Below are 22,028 nucleotides of genomic sequence, written 5' to 3'. Positions count from 1 at the left end.
ACATGTATATTTAGGAAAAAAAAAATATAAGTAAAATCTCTATCATTAAAATGTTCTTTAAGAACTGGACTAGTAAAGAATTTTAAATACATGATAAAGCAGAAATTTAAGATTTGTAGCAACAGTTGCTCATACTTTAATGCTGGCACTTTATAGTTTTACCTGTTCTCTCATATTTCATTAACAAGATACTTTCTGATATATCGATATTTTTCCATGCTTGAGCAATTCCCATTTCTATCTGTGTTAGCCAGTGTTGGGTTTGTCCCATTCTCAAACATACCTCTGACATAATCTGACTGTCCTGATAATATTAAGTGGGATCAACCTACTGAATTGAAGATTTGGACCAAAAGAAAAAAAGAACTATATCCATTTTCAAGTTCTCATAGAGGGTCTAAGACACAAATATGTTTTGTTGGAAGAATTCCCTGAATTGCTTGTGTAAGTTCCAGGAGAGGTCAAAGGGTCTGCGTTCAGGGTGAGACCACTAGATTTCTCTTTTAGAAGTGCATATTCCCACTTGAAGTATCCACAACCTTTCTTACCACCTTCATGCTTGCCAACAGGACAACAAAAAAATCCTTTCCCATGGTTTGGACCATAGTTTGACACATACAGTTTTTTAGCTCTTCGGCCGCAGTCACACAGAGGGGGAGTCGGTTTTCCATTTTTCACAGCTCTTACAGACTGATCCAAATTGACTGTGGAGTTCAGAATGGCTGGAGACACTTTGGGCAAATTTGAACTTCTTAAAGGTAAGGAGTGATCAAAAGATGCAGTTTTCTCTTGGTATATAGCAAAAGACTGTTTTTTTGCTGGTGGGAACATTTTTGGACTAGTTGGCTTTCTTTTAGGACCCTCTGAATGCATAGAATAATCTCCAGTTAGTGCTGATTGTGCTGAAATAGCATTTACTTTTGCAGATGGTAACTTAAAAGTGGAAAAATCTGAAGTCTGTCTTTGTGCTGTTCCTGCGTTATAGATAGTAGTATCAGGACTTTTGTAAATGATAGTTTTTGGAGGTTCCACAGGTACTACAGTTTTTTCCAAACTTTGATGATCTGAACTCATTACAGCTGATTGTTCTGAAATAATTTTCTCTTCAAGCATAGGTAAAATATCCGTACTTGAGTTATTGTTGAATTGAACACAATCTGAATGTTGTTCGTATTGAGATTCTGGTATCAAAGCAACATCTTCCCAGTCAGTCAGCAGAGCCAAGCAATCAGAACTGGTGCTGATGTCCTCGTGGGAGATGTTAACAGAGGAGATGGTTGTGGAGACGAGCACCAGGCCTGGTCCCTGTGCTGGGGGGCTGCGTCTGGTCGTGCTCAGCGCCTGCCCACTGCCCAGCCCTCGCTGAGCACCTGTTGGCACAGCTCTGCCACCCCGCCCTGCCTGCAACAGGGGAGCATGAAATCTGCTGGGAGATGCTCTTGAAGAGCTTTGGGCTTGAGCGCGTAACTCGGTCCTTGAGCTGCTGCTGGGCACAGCGTGGATGTGGGCAGAGGAATCTGCGTGAGTGCTCTGTGGTTCTTCCGGTTGTATATCAGAATTTGCCTCAGTTCCAGCAATACCATTGTTGTTTTTCTCAGCCAGAGAGTTCGTTTCGCAAGCTCCATCTCTAGATGTTTCCGGTCTGCTGTTACTTCCCCGTGGAGTCTTGTCAGCAAAGTTTATAGCCAGTGTTCTGGAAAATAAATTATTTTTCGGATGTGCCTAGGGAGCCAATAAACAAAAGGAGATTTGAGAAAGTGAATACCCAGAAGTTTTAGGAATCAGTGCACAAAATTAATAAGTGTATCAGCCTAGGACTGTTCTGTTCAATTCACAGTCAAGATGCTCATTTTATTATTTGAACAGCTCACCTTTCACCTGTATTGCAGGTTACAAAGCAGCTAGAAAGGAAGATACAAAATAGCTACTAACCTTATCCAAAGATTTAGTAACCTTCAGCACACATCCATCACAAATCAGCCTCCAAGCAAGACGGGCAGTGTTCCGAGAATCATCCAGCCCTTCAAAAGTATGGTTATATTATGCATTCTTTTTAAACTACTACTGGAGATAGTTCTTACTAGAAGAAAAATGTCATCTGAGCAAGCCTTACGTAAGTGACAGGGATTGATGGAACTCTGACACATAGTTACCTAGTTCAAAAAAGGGAAGTCATAAATTCCCTGTGCTGAAATACCTGAAGGACAAATCCATAGAGCTGAATATATTTCCACAATTTTTAAAACCCTTGGTCTGTTTTATTAATCATGTAAAAAAATCATATTGTGCTGATATTCTTTTACGCTAATATGCTGTCCAGAGCTATAAATCACTTTTCCTTATTGTTCCTCCGCTTTTGCGCCCTAGCAATTCAGAGATTGGTCCTGTTGAACACGCACTCAATAGCACTAGGAGAGATTTCAGAAATAAAGCATGAGGCTAGAAATGACAGACTCTGGTCTTTAAAGCATCTAGCCTTTCTTCTTTAGATGTTTTTGTTGGACAGAATATTGCATAACCTGGAAACAACAGTTACTATTTAGAGTGATCACTAGCTATTTCTAGCTGCTTTGGTTAAGCTAACTAAAGGTAAATAGTAGCTATTTAGCTTTATAAATATATATATATATATATAAAAATGAGGACCATTATATCATACTTACCAGAATGTTCCCGTCCTGCAAAAGCTATCCCTAAATCCTGCAAAGCGCCACTTAGCCCTTTAGGCTTCCTGTTATAGAAGGTCTAAGGAATAGAATGCAGCTGTTTAGCATAAAGCATTTCAAAACTTTTTCATAGTGAAGTAAAAACCATTTCAGAACTATGACCTTATGAATAATACATCTCACATGGCAATTGTGCAAGTCAAGTATCTTCAGTTTACAGTTGGGATAAATAAGCATAAGACCTTAAGGGACTTAGCCTGTAACAAATTAGAATGGCAAGAACCATGAATCCCTTCTCTTAGTCTTAAACTAATCCTTTCTGTCTTAGGTCTGGAGTCATTCAGTTACACTTTATGGCTTACATTGATTAAGGCCTTAACAGGGCAGCTCAGCGTGTCAGGGCAGGCAGACTCCTGCAAAGTTCCCTTCACTACACAGGGAAAGGCACACGGAGGTGCTGTTAGCCCCCAACTTAGGACTGCCTTGCAGTGTGGACTATCTAATAAAATACATAGTTCATCATTAATTTATCGAACAATTACACCAGGTTGTTTTCTTAGCCTTAAGATTTCTGATAAAATTCACACAGTTCAGTGATAACAACATGAAAAGAAAACAAGTGGGTTTCTCTAGTCACTGGAACATACAATATTGGCTTGTAACCTCAGATACAGTTACAGATACTGTTTCACAGTTTATCGACCTTCTCACCCTGTATGTTGCTTTAAGATCAATCCAGGAATTTAAAATGTCAGGTTTTCGCAGCTGCTTCCTTTTACACTCGTACTGCAAACACACACCCAAGTCCCAGTCTGCACAGAAAAACAACCAACACAAATAATCCATCACTAAAGAACTGGCCTAAAATCTACATAAAAGGACATAGTATCCACATAGGAGTAGTTGTGTGCTGCTGGGCAGGAAGCACAGGCTAACAGGCTTCATTAGCACCAGCTAATGAAGTCTTTGTAAATGAGCACATGAGGGTTGTAGAAGCACATGAGCACATGAGGGTTGCAGAAATGGGCCATCAGGAAAAGTGAATGCCCCCTGTTAGTAAAGAATGACTTCATGATGGGTAAAGATCTCAAAGACGTCATTAAATCTTTTAGACACACTAAGAATGGTGACACTGTTCACTGCATGTAAAGCAGAAAAATAGAATGTTGGTCCCTGGAGGCAAAGATGTAGTGAACACATCAGGATTCAATGGATTTAATATTTTCAGTCTTATCGCAATATTGCACATCCTCAATACATACTAACAGGATTTTTACTCCCTAGAAGTAACGGTGCAATCTCACTAGCACCACCAAGTGTTCATTTTTTGTGTGTATTATTCCACAGAAAAAGGAAATTAGAATTTTATTTACCTGTCCAAGTAACAAAGGTACATAGTTTTGCTTCTGAAGTAGAATGACTTGGAATATCTGAACTGAATATAATTTTCTTCTCCTTCTGTATCTTTTGAATCCATTTCCAAAACTGTGACAAACAAATGTTTAGAGGGACAGCTTCATCAACCTGGTTCTTGAGGAAAGAACAAGAAGTTTGTATGTGTTAGTAGGCACTGAAATACACTTGTTTTTCTTCAGCCCTTTAAAAGTATGTTTAAAATGATAGTAAACAGCAATTCTACTGGTGTACTGGTACGCCTGTACTGGTATGCATTCTCACTCTCTACAGCTATCTGAAAGGTGGTTGTAGCGAGGTGGATTTTGGTTTCCTCTCACAAGTAACAAGTGATAGGACAAGAGGAAACAGCCTCAAGTTGCACCAGAGGAGGTTCAGATTGGGTGTTAGTAAATGTGTATTCACAGAAGGGGCTGTCAGGCATTGGAACAGGCTGCCCAGGGCAGTGCTGGAGTTTAAACCTGGGGGGTTTAACAGACGTGTGGATGAGGCTCTTAGGGATGTGGTTTAGTGCCAGAGCTTGGTTATGGCTGGACTCGATCTTAAGCGTCTTTTCCAACCGAAATGGTTCTATGAAAATAATACTGAATAACAATATACCTGTGTTATGCCGGTTAATTCTTTACAAAAATCAGAAAGAACAGGATGCTCCTGGGGCTGGACATAGGTGTGGAATTCAGCCTCGATCTCCCCTGTCGCAGCGTTTAACAGAACCGCCGGGAATTCAACTGCGACAAGAACAGAACGAGAAAAACAAAACCCGCAGTGCCAGCGAGGCCAGAGCTCCCCACGGAAATTATTCCATTTGCTTCAAACCGGGGCTGGAATGTCCCGAGGGGGAACACGGGGGAACGGAGACACCGCGGCCCAAGCCCGGACCGCCCTCCCCGCCCCCACTCACTGATCTCGGGCACGCGCCGCTCCGCGCGCCGCCAGCACGTGGCCTCGAAGTCCAGGACGATGAGGTACCCGAAGCGCTGCCCCGGGGCCGCCCCCGCGCTGCTCCGCGCCCGCGAGCTGCTCCGCGCCAGCCCCATTGCCCTGCGGCACAGCGGCGCCGCCTCAGCTCCGGCCCCCGCGCTGAGGGGCCGCCCTCCCCTTGCCCCTCCGCACCCCCCCTTTCCGCCCCGCCAAGGCCTCGGCCTCCCGGGCACCGCCACCGCCCTCAGTGGGAGGGATCCCCCCGCACCTGGCCAGGCGCTTGGTGGCCATTTCCGCCCTCAGCCCCGGGCGGGCGGGCAGCGACCATCACCCCAGAGCAGCCTGGGCTCCGCGGCGGCCATTTCAAACCTCCCGCCGGCGGCAGCGGCGCCGCCCTCATCCGCGCGCTCGGCGGATCGACTGCTCTGGCCTTGCCAGCAGGCAGGCGCAGGTAGCCGCGTGCCGAGGCGGCGTGCTCGTCGGTGGCTGGAGAGCCCGGTGGGACTGAGGTGGGATCCTCGTCGGGGGGAACTGGGGAGGAGGGGGCGGCCAGGGATCGGCCCCACGGCGTCAGGGCTGCGGGGGATCCCCCCTGCCGGTACTGCCCGGGGGACCTCCGGCGTTGGGCGGGCGCTGGGCCTGGCCCGGCGGACAGGGGCTGACTGGCGGCATCGCCCGCGGTGCTTCCGTCCAGGCCATGGCGGAGCCCGTTCGCCTCAACGGGTACAAGCGGCCGGCCGGGGACGCGGAGGACGCGGGGACACGACGGGCGGCTCTGAAGAGAAGGAAGGCGGACGGCGGCGGCCCCCAGGTGAGCAGAGGGCCCGGCGGGGCTGTGGGGGCCCGCCCGGGGCTGTGGGGGCCCGCCCGGGGCTGTGGGGGCTCGCCCGGGGCTGTGGGTGTTTCACAGCCACTTGGTGTGGGTGGGTTTGTTTCATCACGCGTTGGGATGCCGGAAGGTCAGCAAACCCGGGTTTTACTGGCAGTGCAGCCCGAGGGCTGGCTAAAGGTAACACCTACAGATAGTGGATTGGTTTCTGCCGCAGGAAGCACGGCAGTGAACCCATTTTGAGTGTTAGGCGTTTCTTTGAAGGAATTTTGTTACAAGATAAATACCGTCTCCAATATAGTTTTTTCCTAAACCAAGTAGATCTTGAAAGGAGCATTGTGTCTGCTCAGCACATTCACAGCTGAAGGATCCAATGCACCCACAGATTCAGCCCACGGTGACACCTCCCTCACCCAGGTTACCGTTTAGCACCCAGCACCGACAGGAGTCGTGTCTGACCTGTGAGGTTGGTCTTGTTGGTACCTGAGCAGACACTGACATTCCTGTGGCTGCCAGGTCACCTTTGCTTGGTGACATAAAACTCCTGCTGTTTGGTTTGGGCTTTTTTGCAGAGCTCGAATTAGGCTGTATTGAAAATGACAGTGTTGTTACTTATTTGTCCAACTTAGCATGGAAGATGAAGGAGTAGCAATTACGCTGCCCTGTGTTATTACTACCAGATGATTCTTAACCACTTGAACCTCAAAGGTTGTCACCTCTGTTTAGCTTTCTTACCAATGACAAATGGCTTTAAAAGCGCACCAGCTCAGTCCCACGTGTGCAGGCTCTGTCAGAACTAATGAGCGTGAGGCTTGTTGGTGTGGTGAGGAAAACACAACTTCTGGTAGTGGTTTATCCTGTGGGATTTGATATTCTGTAGCATTCTATGGTCTTTTTTCTTTCCACCTCTATGCTGTGATGTCTTTTCATCACATAGAAGAAGAGTATCTTTAAAATGTTTATAGCTCAAAGGAGCTCTGTTGGAAGAGGCAATAATGGTAAGTGAAGGTCTCCAAAATCAGGCATTTACTTGCATATTAGCTTTTAGGAGAATTTGTGCATTTAGGCTTAGAGAACTGTTATGTTGAACTCTATGGTACAGTCTTTGCTCCGTCTCATCTACTCGATGCTTCCTGCAGTTTCCTTGGATTTTACTGAAGCATTTTTTTTTCCTGTAGGGGTCAGCAAACCAGTCTGCCAAAACAGATCACATAAAGTAAATGAATAAATGGATTTCAATAAGACATTCTACAAAGTGAATACATATTGTAACACTTGTATAAATGCCCATGGCTCTACAGTAACAAGGGTTGAAAAAGATCAGAATCTTGTGTTTGCAAATTAAATAACTTTAAGTCTCCTTACTACATACAGCTACTTACATTAATCTTTATTAAATAAATCTTTGAAGTTCGAGTACCTGAAATATTGATAGTAAATTTAATATTAAAGAATGATCTGAAAGGAAACTTTTGCCCATAATGAGCAGAAGAGTTATTTTAATGTAGCTGATTGTACCCTAATAGTAAAGATAATAGTAAAGAGTTTCATTGTAGCATATAATTTACTTCGTTTTCCATGAGCTTATGTGATTACATAAAACCTTCCTTGACTAGCCATTCCCCTTTTCACAGGAAACGTCATCTCGCTTGTCAGCAGCTTTATTTGGTGAGGACTGCGAAATCAGCCATGACCAGCTGTATGAGCTGCTGAAGTACGCAGCCTTGGGGAAGTGCCACAACGCAACACAGCCCAGGTATAACACACCCGTGGTCACAGTCAACCCTGCCTGTGTCCTCACGTGCTGGGAAAAAGTTCCTAAAGGCATATTGGCCGTGCTGGTTTTGGAATCCTTGCAATGCAGCCACCATAATGACATTATGGTATTATGGAGATACATTTGTTAGACTTGGCCAGAGACCAGAATTCTTCTTTGGACGAAGATTCTTCCGTTTCGTAGTTTTGTTTCATGTGGTTATCAAAAACAAAGCAAGTTTGTGGAACAGAAGAAGCTTCATGCACTGAGACACGAAATGCCATGTTAAAAATATTAACACAACACAAAAATACAGACAGGTTTTATATCAGATATCATTGAAACAGTGTTCTAGGGTGTTTTGGGAAAAAAGTTTTAATCACTTTGCCCTTTTTCAGAGCAACTCTAAGCAATGGAAGGGGAAGGTTGAGGAGGATGTATAACTTCAGATGGCAAAAATATGGTGAAATGTAATGAAACTTGAAATGAAACTCAAGGCAAGAATGATCCCACTTCAGATTTTAAGTAGCAAATAGAAAATTTTGTGAAAGTTTTTTTTGATGCATTAATTCACTGCACTGCATCACTACAGCTGAAGTTACTCGTGTGTATTCACATTCTGATGCATATAAATGAGGAATAAATGTCTTGAAATGGCACCACAGCAGAATTCTGCTATAACTCATTCTTTGTCTGTCTCCTACACGATGTTGCTTCCAGGAATATGTGGCAGTTTGAGATAAGCTATAAAGCCTCTTCTCATTGAAGTAATTTGGCACTTTGCCATACACTGACTTAAAAGCTGGGCTGGTTCCAAGTTTGTTTCTAAGAGTGCTTGATAATTGTTTTGCTTTGATTTTTTTGTTTTTTAATTTTATATTTTTTGTAACTGCAGCTGGTGCCGCATTTATCACCAAAGCCACCTGGCTGGGGTCGTGGTTATTGTTCTGCATGAAATGAGCCAACTCCATTTCTACAAATTCTATTTGCAGTTCAAACACCTCCGAAAAGTGTTCCAGCATGTAAGTCCCCAGACTGTGTTGCTGTCTTCTAAACTCCTTCCAGTCCTGAAACCGTGGCCCAGGGATTAACCTCTGCAGTGATATTATTGCCTGTTCCAGTAGGAAGTGGCTATCTTTGACTCTCAACACAAGCTGATGGGAGGATCTATTTGTAGCCTTTGTCAGCTCAGAACAAATGCCAAGGCTTTGATATTAGAAACAGGTTTTCAAGATGTGTGTCTTTGAAGCCTTACCAGGTGAAACTTGTATTGATGTTCTAGTCCTCTGACTGTTACGCTTCCCGCATCATCGGGATGCCGATGAGATTAAAAATATCTCGGTTAATTTGGAATTTACTCTGAGTGAGGAGACTCTTAATAGAGATGTACTATTCCCACTGATTGAAAAGTCTTGCTTTTACTATTTGCACTCTTATGTCAAATCTCTCCCATTCCCAAAAGATTATTAAAATAATTATTTTAATTTTCTGAGTTACAAGCAACATTTTTGAAGGATGAAAGAAAGAAGCACCTCAATTCAGACTTCTAGAGAATTCTCCCTGAACTGCAGTAAATGCAAATCACAACTTAACTGGCAAGTCAGGAACTTGCTTTAGTTTATGTCAGAGAAAGTCTTGAGATTTCCCTTCTTGATCAGATTGGGGAAGGCAAATCTCTCCCGTAGTACAAAGAATTCTATATCGTCTGTTGTTAAAACAGGTTTGGTTTGTGTTGTGGTTTGTTTTTTTCTTCCTTGGGAAGACACCAGACATGTTTCCACTGCTTCCTTATCCATCCTCTCTAAATTGGGCTGGATTGGGGATCAAGAATCATCTCTTTTGCTTGATTTTTCTGCTCCCGTTTCAAAGTCTCTAACACGTCTCTTTTTTCAGAGATTCACATTAACACCTTCTGCCAACTTCCTAGCCAGCCTGTATGGAGAAGGAGCAAACCTGGAGCCTCACAACACTGCACAAGGTATCTTGCTTGGTTTTGCATAATCTCTTTCAACCACAGTGATTTGCTTTCAACAGTGATTTATGACTTTGCATCCTGTGCAATCCCAGCGTGTTGCTGTGGTAAAATGTTTACAAAGGAAAACATACAATGGTTTAAACCACAAGACTAGTTACCCTGAGTAGTTCAGTAACCCTCTCTTGGGCTTATTGTCACAAGTGAATGCAAAAAGCAGAGAGAAAGTTTTTAACATGTTTAATCCAAAATTCTGATGCTTCGTTACACGTTTTGTGGGTATTTTATTCTAAGATGTATCTAAGAAAAGATACAGACATACAAATTAGATTCAAGCTAAGTAGTTACTAATTTCTTCTTGGTTTTCTTTGTTATACTGAGCAGCAAATCAAGGTAAAGAACAGGTGTGTTGACAACGGATTTCCTATTTTTATACTCTTCGTAGAGGTGACTGTAATCCAACAGGCTTGTACAAAACCTGCCAGAGACTACAATGCAAACTTCACTGAAATTGTTAGAACTGTAACAAAGGATCTTGAATTCAAGTCCTAAATGGGAGAATGAGCAGCTGTTACTCTCAGTGTATTGACAAGTCCTCTGCCATCCTGACTGTGAACCTGCTGCACAGTCACAGGTCTGAGATGTCAGGTGTATTTTTCTTTTCAGTGCAATCTGCAGAGAATCATGTACAGGATAATTTAACTTTATACAGCTGTGGATTCTGGTGTCAGTTCAGTGCTTGCTTCTTTGTGAGCCACACTTAAAACATATTTTCTCCTTATAGTGCTTACAGGAAAGAACTCCACAGAGAAGATAGAAAAGATAACTTATTTTACAGCTTACACAAAGTGACAGGTGATTATGCTGTCATGCTTGCAAGGCGAGATTGTTCTCTTTCTGAAAGGAACGTGAGACAGGCTTGTGATATGACTTGCTCTGAATCAGGCAGAAGTGTCAGTAGTTGAACTGGGAGTAAGATTCAAGTATCCTGAATTTCAAGTATATTTTTAATATATACAGTATATACATTAGTGTATAGACAATTTTGTATATATTATATATATGAAGTATAGATACATGTACACATGGTAAATGAGCTATGAACTGCAGAGAGATAGATAAACTGAAGAGAGAGATGTATATATAAAAATAAACTTGAGGTAGATGGACAGATAGATATACAGACAGCTGTCGGTCCATCCTTCTGTCTGTCCAGTTTATTGTTCCAGGTAATGTTTTCCTTTGAAATGCTGTAGCCTCTTAGTGTGAGTACTAATGCAGAAAACTGGCTGCAGGCAGGGAGCGCTATCTGAGCTTGACAGGTGCTTCTGTGTTTTACAGGTTTGACTTCCCCTAGCAGTGACTGTATTCCTAAAAGCTCAGATTTGCAGTGTGATCCCATCATTCGGAAGTACGGAGAAAAAAAACAAGGCCTTACTAGCTATACTCTGACTTTAGAAGAACAGAAAAAACATGACTATCCCATAAAAGGTCAGTTTTTGAGGGCTCTGGTTGCTTTGTTGTGTTGGTTGGGTGTTTTTATTAATTGTGACACTTAGTGATAAGTTTGGTCATATAAGATAGATGGTGAGTTTTAGAAGAGAGAGGTCGGTTCCTTATTTACAGGTATCTTTTCATTCCAGGCTCCCCTAGATGTAAGGGCTTTGTACATACAGAGTGTGATCAGCAGAGGACGGACAGCAGCCCCCTCTTTGGTCTGGATTGTGAAATGGTAAAAAAATAAATGTGTGTGGCCTTACAAAATATAGTCAAGCGAGCCAAGCACCCTGTTTGCTAAACCACTTCTGGTATATTAACATCTGCTGCCAGTCCCTTCATTGATGGTTCCAAGGCTAAATGCAGCCACGGGAAGGACTCAGGAAGTGGTTCTGGTGACAAATATTCTCTTGAGCAGCAGAGAGCCCAGTTCTGCGTTGGCTGTTGGAGCAGCAGCTGGATCTGCCAGGCCCATCAGCAATGCTGCAGTAACCCCTGACAATGCTGGGGAATTCCTCCTCACAGCCCTCCCCAAGGTCTGGGAGAGGAACAGGACTTCCCTGTCACACACCCTTAGCCATGGCAGATCTTTGGACAGCGTGCTGTGGTGAAAATTCCTCCTTTAGTGCAGTTTTGTTACTTTGCAGAGATCCCTATTTGGCATCAGCATTGAGTAACTAGCGATACAGCCTGAGCTCTGCTTTTAAATTGTACGTCGTCTCCGGTGAAGACGCTCTCAGTGACAGCTCTGCAGTGCGGAGCACAGACCAGTTCTGTGAAATCAGCACTTTGTAATGGTTTTCTTTGTATTATGCTTGTCTGTGTGTTTGCTGTGCTTATGGTGGCCATTTAACAATTAAAATGAAGCATGCTGCAGTATAAAACAACTACCCATGACTGGTAGATCTCTAAGTTGAGTAGCTCCTTGGTAGTGATGCTGGCTTCAGCCAAATCAGAGGTTAGCTCAGGTTTTTGAGTGGCAGCATCGTGCTGATTCAGCAACTGCCTCTGCTTCTTCCGGACAGTGCCTGACTGCAAAAGGGAATGAAGTCACCCGTGTCTCTTTGGTGGATGCACAGGGTCGATGCCTCTTGAATGAACTAGTCAAACCTGAAAGCACAGTAGTGAACTACCGCACCAGGTGACTTGCACATGAGTTTCTTATCTCTTCATCTTTAAGAACTGCAACCCTTTCAAATTAAGCCTGTGACACGGGATCTTTCATAAGGCTTTGGTGTGCACAGATACCTACTGCATTTCACTCAGTGTTAAGGATCCAGTTCTTGCTGTGTGATTAGAATACCCAACATTATGTATATACTCTCTGCTACCTAGTGCCTGTGTGGCTACGATGTGGAAGCATTACCGTTCTGCAGCGTTCTAGGAAAAGTTCTGTGACAAATTGATGATAGTCAGGGCAAGTTACTCTTTACACTGCTGGCTACAAAATAAGATGGAGGATAAGAGTACAGGATTGCAGTTGCTGCTCCATAGCTGAGTTTGTTTTTTCGTAAAAAATGAATAAAGCAGCTTGTCAGCTTGTACACACCTCCAGGGCTGGGCTCAGTATTATGACAAAACCAGGCAAAACTCAAGCCTTATCTTCTCCCAAAACTTTGCCTGGTTTTGTCCAGGAGGTTCCAGGCCCATTAGGTTGCTTGGATGCTTCCACCATCAGCCTTGCAGTATTTCCTTACCTGTGCTATCTGATGCTAAGAACTGGATCACGTAAGGTATACTCGAGAGAGATGGACTTTTGAAACAGATGTGGTAGCACTCATAGCAGTTTAATATATCTGCAGTATATCCTCTTTATGTTGGAACAGAAAGCAGTAAATGGCATTCTGTCATTAGTTACACTGAGTTCATATATTACATGCCCTGCTTGTAATATTCTCCAGTAGGCGCTGTTGCTAATGTGTTGTTTTTTCCTCATTCGACTTTTGAAGATTCTCAGGAATCACGAAGAAAATGCTTCTTCCAGTGAAAACAAAACTGTCAGACATCCAAACCAGACTGAAACAAATGCTTCCCCATGATGCGGTACTGGTGGGTCATTCTCTAAATTCTGATCTTCAGGCTTTGGAAGTGAGTATGCTTTTAAGAGTATTTGATATTAACTTCAGACCTGAAAAATCTAAACATTTCCTCTTTTTTATTAGTGAACACTTTGCTTTTTATTGTCAATAGCTTTATGTCTGTAAGAATTTAAAAGAGACTTTCCTTATGTCTCTAAAACTTGCAAGGGGCTCTTCAGAGCCCCAAAGGAAGGGAGGAGTCTGCCCAGACATTGATGTACCTCTCTGCTTCAGCCAGATAGCTCTGTTGTGGGAAGAACTGAAATCCTTCCTTTATTTAAATTAACCAATCTAAAATGATCAAATAATAATTAATCTTTCTAACCCAATCTAGATATTCCCAATAGAGTTTTAGAGAGTTGGGCTTGTTTCATTATTTCTATTTGCTCTTCTTGTCGAGGACCAGTTACCTACCAGTAGGAAACTGGCAACTGAAATGAAAAGGCAGAGGCACAGGTAACAGTGGATTACTGCCCAATTCTATATGACTGTTCTTAAATAAAACTGCTAATGTTTTCTCTCCTCCAGATGATCCACCCCAGTGTTATTGATACTTCATTGCTTTTTGCCAGAAATGAAGGTCGAAGATTTAAGTTAAAATTTCTAGCCAAAGCTGTTTTAGGGTAAGATTATTACTGTGTTGTCATTGGAAATATTAGAAACTGTCATGGTGGGTCACAGGGTCTTGCTCTTCCACTAGTAGCATTATAGTTATTATTTTTTTTCACCAAAATTCAAAGGAAAGGAGCAGGCTGTGCAAATAGTAAAGAAGAATTTAGTGCCTTCTTGGAACATCAGGTAGCATAATAACCTGGCTTGTCTTTGAGCAAGAAGGGGCGCTGTGACCCAACCAGATTTGCATCTTTGCAAGACTAGCTTTTCTGCAGGGCCGCCCCAGTACCAGTGTATTCAGTCGTAGAGCAACAAAGACACCGGCTCACACAACTGAGATCTGTTGCACTTAGGGGCCTGTTCCCCTGTTTCCCCTGTTGCACTTAGGGGAAGGCAAGGCTAAGGTATGAAAGTGTCAGTTGCGTTCCTCAGTGCATTAACTACCACTGCATAGTATGTCTTAGTGATACAGTTCTCACCATTCATACCGTGAATATTAATACTCTGCAATGCCAAACTTCACTGAGTTGGAGGTTGCTTCCCTGTCTGTGCTAACAGTGAGTTGGGTCATTGGTCAAGGAAGAAGTAAAATTAAAAATAGTCATGCATCAGAGTACCAAGTGTTAGCACTGCTTCTGTTAAACCCAGTGAACTGTGTTTTGCTCAACATTGCAAAAACATTTCTTGCAGTAACTTTTGGGAATATTTCACAAGAATGCTGCTGCACAGAACTGAAATCCCTTTTGGAAAGGGGAAAGATATTTTGCCCGAAAAAGATCCAGTTTAGAAAAGACAGGATGTTGGTCAGTGTGGAAAAACAGATAACCTGCCTGTACACCTAATTTTGATGCCCTAGGAAGGAGATTCAGTGTGAACAGAAGCTTGGGCATGATCCTGCAGAAGATGCTAGAGCTGCATTGGAATTGGCTCAGTTCTTTATTGAGCAAGGACCAGCAAAGGTAGCTATATCTAATGAAGATTTCTGTCCTTAATTGCAGAATGTACAAGTTGTTGTGCTTATGAAGGAAAAAAAAAATCCTGCCCATCCTCTTGTTGATTTAAAAGAGAAGATGGAGCTGTGATAGAGGCCTCAATTTTGACAGCTTGTTACTTTCAGCATATAACCAGGTATCTTAATAACCTGAGCATTACCAGTGCTTGAGCACTCAGACACTGACATGAATCAGCATTGCTGATGATCTTGAGGGGCATTGGGTAAAGAAGGATTGAGACTCTTCAGCCTACAGGAATGCCTGTCATTTTTCCAGACAAAAGAAGTGAGACACCTTGTATGTTGGGGTAGTGATTCAGCTGTTTTTATGAGTCTCTTGCTTCTGCCATTGATTTCTGAGAGAACTTTTTTGGAGATGATTGCTGGTTGATGCTGTGAGTTCTGCATGCTTGAAAATGACAACAGAAAATAATAAGGCAAGAAATGAATGCCTGTGTTTCTTCACTGCTGTGGAGTGTGCCGGGGTGACTCAGAGAAAGCACATGCTTTTCAGTTAGCTACAATTAGCTGAGATGAAAGCCAACTACTAATCTTCTTCCTTCCCCAAGGTAGCAGAACTAAACTTGGAGATGCTTCTGACAGCTGAAAAACTGGCTGAGGTCTCACAGAACAAAGCTGCATTACAGCCACAAGGATGTGGGGTCCAGAAACAGCTGAAGGAGCCTCCACATTTATCCAAACCGTGGTAATAAGATTCTCAAAGATGCATGTGTTTTCTTCAGTTGAATCCTCAGTAAAATTGAAGAAGTATGTTGTGTTTTTTAGACGCTATCAGGATCTTCAGAGAGAGACACAAATGTCCGCATAGCACTGAAAAACTTGCAGAAGTTGTGTCTTAGATTTCACAAAGCATTTTCTAGGCTTCTTTTGATGTTGAGGACAAGAATATTCCTTCAAATTTCTTTAACGAACTTTGTCATTTTTCTCTGACAAGCATTTCTTGAAAGGTTTTTAATTCACCATATTGATAAGTACTGTGACTCACAGCTTTCTTCTCTGGTAGCTTTTTAGACTGCTTGCAAGTGACTGGCCAAAAACCCCTCCTTTTGGGCAGACAGGAACTAGACTCTTCTGGCCTGTGTCAGAGTAACCTGAGCACTTCAAACAAACAGGTGAGTGGACTTAGAGTGGGTTGGTTTAAGCAAGCATCAAAGTAGTTCAAAGTTCTTGTTCTGGGGGTGGGTAGATGAGTCCTATTTTAAAAAGCTGACTGACAGTACTGTTAGCATTAATACCAGGTTAGCTAAATCCATTTTAACATTGCAGAATTAAGCTTTGATCCTCTATATCCTCTCCTGACTCACTAAAGAAGAATTTGTGCCTGAGGGCTTCCTTGGACAACAATGAAAATTAAAGTTGGGAATTGAGTTCAATAGCTTTGTTTCTGATCCTTTGCAGTACGATTGTCTTGTACCTCTTTGAGCCTTGTACTCTCTTTTCCCTACAGATTCTTCAGAGAGCCTTAGAAGATGTTCCTCTGTCCACATTCAGTATCATTCAGTTTAGTTTGGGTCCAGAGTACATTGCATCTCACTTTCTTGCTGGACTTTGTGAAAAGGTACTGTCTTTTTGAGAATAATCTTCATTGCCAAGCTTGGAAAAAGATGTTATTTATCTGGAGGCAACAAGTAGCTTAGTTCTTTTGCTTTGTGAAGTTCCTTCTCTAATCTGTGTTCCTACAGGTGAGAAGCAAGCTCACTGACATGCTGACAATTTACGCAGGTCCTTTTGAAGAAAGCTTCTGCCTGAAGTCCGTGAAAAAAGAATTCGGGAGGTGTGGACCAATCCAATCTCTCACAGTGGTGACGGAAACATTCCAGGTGAGGAGCACGCAAAGCATTAAGATTGCTGACAGGTGTGGAAGGCTCGAGCAATCTCTTGGAAAGATGTGAAATAGAACCACTGAAATACTTGTTATTCTGGTTTTTGGCTGTTGTTTGTTTTGGTTTTTTTCTGATGGTTTAGTTGTCAGCTACAACAATTCAAGGTATCTAAGAGCTGCTCCACACAATTACAAGGATAAACCCGGCTCATGCGGCTTAACTCTGCTATTCAAGCTAGACGACTATTAAGTGTTGGAGAAGCTGAGGTGCTTTTTGTTCCTCTTGAGAGAACTGATATGCTGAGGCCTTTAATGGCCAAAAAAAAAAGTTCTTATTAATTCATGAGCTAATTGAAGGTTGTTTTTAACAGCTATGGTATACAGTGTTACATATATTACCCGCAAATGCTTTTATGTTATATTTTTTAAAGTAAACGCAGCTTTAGTGAGACCTGACTTTTAAAAAGGGATGGCTAATGTGTATTACTGATAAGGCTGAAGTATCTTATCATTCTCTTTCAAGCCCTATGTCTGTATCCGGTATGAAGTGCTGGAAGGTGCCCAGCTTGCTGTGGAAAGCCTAAATGGAACTGAGGTAGCAGGATCCTGCATTAAGGTAAACGACGCAAATAGCAGAAGCGCAAGTTATGTTGAGCTCAGGAACAGCATCCGATGTGTCTCTTTTAACATCTGCTGACAGCGCAGTGTCTGGCAAATGCTGGTTGTGCTGTTGCCTTCTCCCTGTCCCTGGACAATTCAGGGGCACTGGCAGAAAGGAAACAGACCCCTCTTTTCCTTTCTGCCTGTCAGCAGAAGGGGGTTAGAAAGCATTCTGACCTCCACCTTCAGCTTTAAAAGGAAGAGCCAAGTAACAGGGTGCTAAAATGCCGTAAATACGGGATTCTTCATTTTATAGTGTTTCTGCATTACAATCTCTCTTTCTTTTTCATGGCTAATTAAGTTAGCCTTCATTAGTCATATTTTTTTCAAGTGAGGGAAAATAGCTTGTCAACTTTTGGTAATGGGAGAAAAGAATTTAAACTGGAAGCTCAGAACACAGAGCTGCTTGGACTGATGTGCTGTGTTTGCTCTGCTGAATCCACCCCAGGTCCAGAGACCTGTCACTGCAGCCATGCTGGACTGTGATGTGTTGATAAAGGAACTAGAACTGGATGTAGAAAACGAAGGTGTGATTTATGTGGCGGGTCTAAAGAAGTCATTCACAGAGACAGACTTGCAAGAAGAATTCAGCCAGTTGAAAGACCTGGAAACACTGTTCCTGCCAAAGGATCTCCAGAGTGGAAAGCACAGGAACTGCTGTTTCCTCAGTAAGTAGCTTCACATAGAGCCTGCTTATTTCCTTCAAATAAGCTCATTCAGCAGCCCTTGGAACTTTGCACAGGCACACCAAGAGCTACTGAAACTCATGCATGCTCAAAGTGGTGGTATTTAAAATACTACAGTGGAGGCATGTATTGTTTGGAGGAGCATTTTACAGCTAAATATTTAAAATTTAAGAAAGACAGCTTAAAAAAAAAATCTTTACTTTGAAAAGTTCCGGGGTAGTTCATTGGCTCCAGTAACCCAGTGGTAGGGTTGGCTACTGTGCAGCCTCACACAGACAAGTCATTGCCTCTGAAAAGGTGAGAACTGGATGGGTGCTCTTGCAGTTAACTGGCATTTCTATAGTCTGATGGTTACCTGTAGCAAAATGATCTGCTTGCTCCAGTGATTTCAGTTTCTCATCTCATCTTCAGCCCTGCCCTAGAGGTGACAAGGACCAAGGCAGCAACATCACTGCCAAAGCACATTCCCCTTCTCTTTGTGTTTCAGAATTCCAGAAATCACAAAGTGCTGCAGATGCCCTTGAAGTTTTAAATGGATGGACCATGAAGGGCAGCAAACTAAGAAGTAGGAACGCGCTTGCTTCAGGTCACCTCTGGAGATGGATTTGGCAAATGAATCACAGCAAGAGGAAGGAAGGAGGAGACATCTTATATGAGAAAATGCAGCAGCTCTCTGCCTGTGTGAGTTTAAGGCTGTGCTGATGGGTGTTGCAGTTAGTGAGGGGGTTCTGCCCTGGAAACCAGGAGTGGTAACTATGAGCAGACTTAGGTCAGAGCTGTGTGTAACAGAAGGGTCTCCTTGTGCTGGAGCAGAGAGGCTGACAAGGATCAGTTCCACAAGGCAGTTTGGAGAGGTAATACCATGTGAGATGAGATAACACAATGCTTGCAGATACTGTATAACCTCAAAAAAAAAACCCCCACAGCATAGGTGCTCGGGGCAGCGAGCGGTGCTGGCCAGGAACTGAAGCCCACTGCATGGGAGCAGACAGAGCAGGGTAGAGGTGTAGCAAATGGTACAGGAGTCAGAGGGAGAAGGGAATAGTTGTGGAGCCCTACAGGAAAGAACAGATCTAGTTCCAGCTCTCACTGTCACAGGTGGAAGCTGCAGCGCCATGTGAGATAAGCTTGTCGTTCTCCCTGCTGCTGAGCCACCGCAGCGCCCGCCCTCTGGAACAAAATCACCGCTGTCCTCACCCATTCTGTCCCTGAGGCTGCCCAAGGGTCAATCTCACTTCACGCCCTTTTAAGTGTGATTGCTACAGATCTGCTGGTGAAGTGGGGATTTTAATACTTATATTCTGTTATGCAGGAGGAGGACCTAAGGAAAAAGGTGAAGCAGTTGGACCACCATATCAAAAAGCTTTATAGAAGGCTGCAGAATAACACCCTGTGCATTGTTCTCTTTCCTGGAGTAAACAGGTAACTTGCTACCTATTTTGCAAAGAGCTAAGTAAAACACGTAGCCAAATATTTTTTTCTTAAACTATTAAAAATTAAAACTCTACACAAGGAAGTGCTTTCACGTTAGGCCAATAAAACCTGAACAGTAAGTTCTGCTCATAAGCCATTCCTGATCCAGAACCAGCACAAGTGCTGAAACCATTGCTGTAGCTGATGGTCCAGATTAGCAAGGCTGAAGTACAATGTTGATTAATTATACAGGTATTCTGTTCTCTCCCGGTGTTGCTGTTCAGACAGTCAGATAAAGGGCAGAGCTGCCCTTGGTTTTTGTTCGGCCTCCTTCACAGGAGTCCTGCCCTGAAATAGAAGCAGGGGGCTCAGCAGCAGCTCTTCCGCCTGGCTGGGCAGCCAGGCCAGGTTCCCCTCTCACTTCCAGAGCTTCCTGAGAAGAATCACAATGATGTATTATCTTCTGCACCAGTGTGCCTAGAAGGGAGATGTGTCCTAAGCCAAGTGACAGTGACAAACCGTTTCAGCAAGGTTGCATGCTAAGGGCTGTACTTAAAGTCATTTGCTCTAATTGTTCAGTTTATAATAACTCTTAAAAAGAAAAGGAAATTTTTTAGTTTGTGGGTTTTTAAAATAATCTGTCTTCTTAAATAAAGATCATTAAACTGTTTCCCCTGACACACCAAAGAATAATAGCAAATAAAATGAGATGGCAGCAATTCCTACCTTATTTTAGAAGTATGGATTGCACGTAGCCCTGTGTAAATGGTTTATTCCACGAGCCTGGTGTCAAATTCTGCCCCTGTTTAAGTCAGCCCTGGGGGAAGCCTGGACCTCTGCAGGCAGTTCATAGTAAGTATCATCCTTTTATAATCGGCTGCTTTCTTCTGGGCTATAACTGAGTCCATTTTTTTGTATTTCTGAGCAGTCCTTTGCCTCTTCTCTGCACCACTGTATCACCTCAGTTATTTGCACACTCACCTGTCAGCCCCCCGGAAAGGTTTGGGGAGAGCATGGCTGTGGAGTTCCTGCCCATACCACGTGTCGTTTGCAGATTCAGGAGTTTGCACCCTCAAGGAGCCCACAGAGCCTGGGCTGGAGTCCCGCAGGCTGCTGAGGGGCCTGGGAGCTCCATCCCAGCCTTGGAAGAGGTTCTTGCCAAGCAGGGTCCCTGTGTTACCGTTTCCCAGAGGACTGGCACTCCAGAGAATGCCAAATAATTGTTGGGTGGGAAAAAAAATACAGGGGTTTTTGGTTTTTTGTTCTTATAATCCTGAGGGTTGCAGGCTTCTCACCAACAACCCAACAAGCATCGAGGCTACCAGGAGCAGAAATAACACACCTCTTGTTTACGTTGCAGCACGCATGGATCAGAACCTGGCCTTGGGCTGATGGGAATAAAAGAAGATGGAGGGAGGCGTGCTTGTTAAACTGCCAAGTTTTTAAGCAAAGTTTTGTTAAGATATTTTTAATTACTTTAAATATTGATGTCTTTGTAAAGACCTCCTACCATAAAAACAATAGGCTTTCACTCTGTGTGTTTTACAAAGCCTAAAAATAAAAGCTATTCAAAACATCTTAAAGGACAAAACCTTTTCCATTAACCCTTCGTGCTGTGCAATTTTCCCTGGCAGGGGCTGAGGAGGCCCCGTGTTGGCCTGGCAGGTGTCACGCAGCAGGCTGGCCCCACCGAAACCCTGCAGACCACAGACCAGCAGCTGAATGCAGGACCTGCGGCAGCTGCTCAGCAGTTAACAGTTCTTGGGAATTGTGTGGATTTCTGGAAACGTGCGGTGCCAGCTCCTGAAGCGGAGTCACTGCCTCCTTTCCAGGAAAGCAGCGTGCTTGGTCCATGGAACGGAGGAATTGGTGATTCATCCTTCTTGGACAATCTCCACCTTCTCCTCCCTCCATGACCACCCCACACACACAAAAAAAGAGACATTACAGTGTAGCTGTGGGAGGGACAAGGGCCATTTTAAGGAAACGATGCGTTTGTGTGAACTTCACACATCATCACTTACAGCAGGAGCTGGAAGCCCGGAGTTGCAGTAGGATGAGGTGATCTGCAATCCCACAGCTTCATTCCTGTGCTTTGCTTGAGCATTTCTTGTTAATAGCAGGAATTTCTAAGCGCAAGGATGCCTAGGAGAGATTTTGGCACTTGGAAGAGAAAAAAAAAAGGAAATGTTTTTTTCAAGGTTTGACCATGACAGATTTCTTGATATGAATTAGAATATGCTGAGATAAAGTTGACAGTTATTCCAGAAATTACTGAATATAGCGGATAGAATATTTACACCCTCCTACTTTCCAACCCCAGGTTCACTGTGCTGGGCTCTTGAGCCAAGAGCAGCCTGTGAGCAGAAGCTGGGAGCTGCTGCATGGAGGAGCAGGCAAAAATAAAGACCAGGGAGGGACAGGCAAACAGCACCGGCCCAGGGGCAGCGCTGGTTAGAAGGCAGCAGATGGCACATCAGTGTCACTCATACCTACATTTACAGCCTCCAGAATTCCTGAAATGAAATATTTTAAGCAAGAGCCTTTTTTTTTTCTTTCCCTTTTAAAAAAGTAGTTTATCCACTCCAAGTGAACCTTTGCCTGCAGCTACTGCAAATGCGGTGAGCATCAATATCAGTGCTACGGCAAAACCTGAGAGGACGTGGTGCCCGTCCCCAGCGCCACCAGTCC

The 22,028-nt window shown here is 43.4% G+C and overlaps 2 protein-coding genes across 4 annotated transcripts; one reads left to right on the top strand and one right to left on the bottom strand.

Annotated features, from left to right (window-relative positions):
- Positions 1 to 378: 378 nt before the first annotated feature.
- ERI2 (ERI1 exoribonuclease family member 2) lies at positions 379 to 5,291 on the bottom strand (the record flags this gene model as incomplete). Its single annotated transcript, XM_080353664.1, has 8 exons — positions 379 to 1,722; positions 1,933 to 2,021; positions 2,664 to 2,745; positions 3,378 to 3,478; positions 4,040 to 4,196; positions 4,680 to 4,807; positions 4,981 to 5,120; positions 5,269 to 5,291. The coding sequence occupies 8 exons, from the start codon at positions 5,289 to 5,291 to the stop codon at positions 379 to 381; spliced, it is 2,064 nt and encodes a 687-aa protein (XP_080209790.1).
- Positions 5,292 to 5,487: 196 nt separating this feature from the next.
- On the top strand, positions 5,488 to 20,906 carry REXO5 (RNA exonuclease 5). Of its 3 annotated transcripts, none has more exons than XM_080354248.1 (20): positions 5,488 to 5,509; positions 5,695 to 5,811; positions 7,464 to 7,585; positions 8,481 to 8,607; positions 9,479 to 9,563; positions 10,899 to 11,048; positions 11,201 to 11,289; positions 12,080 to 12,195; positions 13,004 to 13,142; positions 13,661 to 13,755; positions 14,601 to 14,703; positions 15,305 to 15,438; positions 15,760 to 15,868; positions 16,204 to 16,314; positions 16,439 to 16,576; positions 17,102 to 17,194; positions 17,687 to 17,906; positions 18,412 to 18,605; positions 19,237 to 19,346; positions 20,698 to 20,906. In XM_080354248.1, exons 2-20 carry the CDS (start codon positions 5,698 to 5,700, stop codon positions 20,765 to 20,767), a joined length of 2,319 nt encoding a protein of 772 aa, XP_080210374.1. In that variant the 5' UTR covers positions 5,488 to 5,509; positions 5,695 to 5,697; the 3' UTR covers positions 20,768 to 20,906. The 3 variants fall into 3 exon arrangements, with proteins under 3 accessions (XP_080210374.1, XP_080210372.1, XP_080210373.1); XM_080354246.1 differs by having other exon boundaries at positions 15,305 to 15,441; XM_080354247.1 differs by lacking the exon at positions 5,488 to 5,509 and having other exon boundaries at positions 5,542 to 5,811; positions 15,305 to 15,441.
- The last annotated feature ends 1,122 nt before the right edge of the window (positions 20,907 to 22,028 follow it).

The sequence above is a fragment of the Nesoenas mayeri genome, assembly GCF_963082525.1.
Source record: "Nesoenas mayeri genome assembly, chromosome: 15".
In the NCBI taxonomy this organism is placed as follows: Eukaryota; Metazoa; Chordata; class Aves; order Columbiformes; family Columbidae; genus Nesoenas; species Nesoenas mayeri.
The sequence above is the reverse complement of the archived record's forward strand: the minus strand, read 5'-3'. Positions and strand labels throughout refer to the sequence as shown.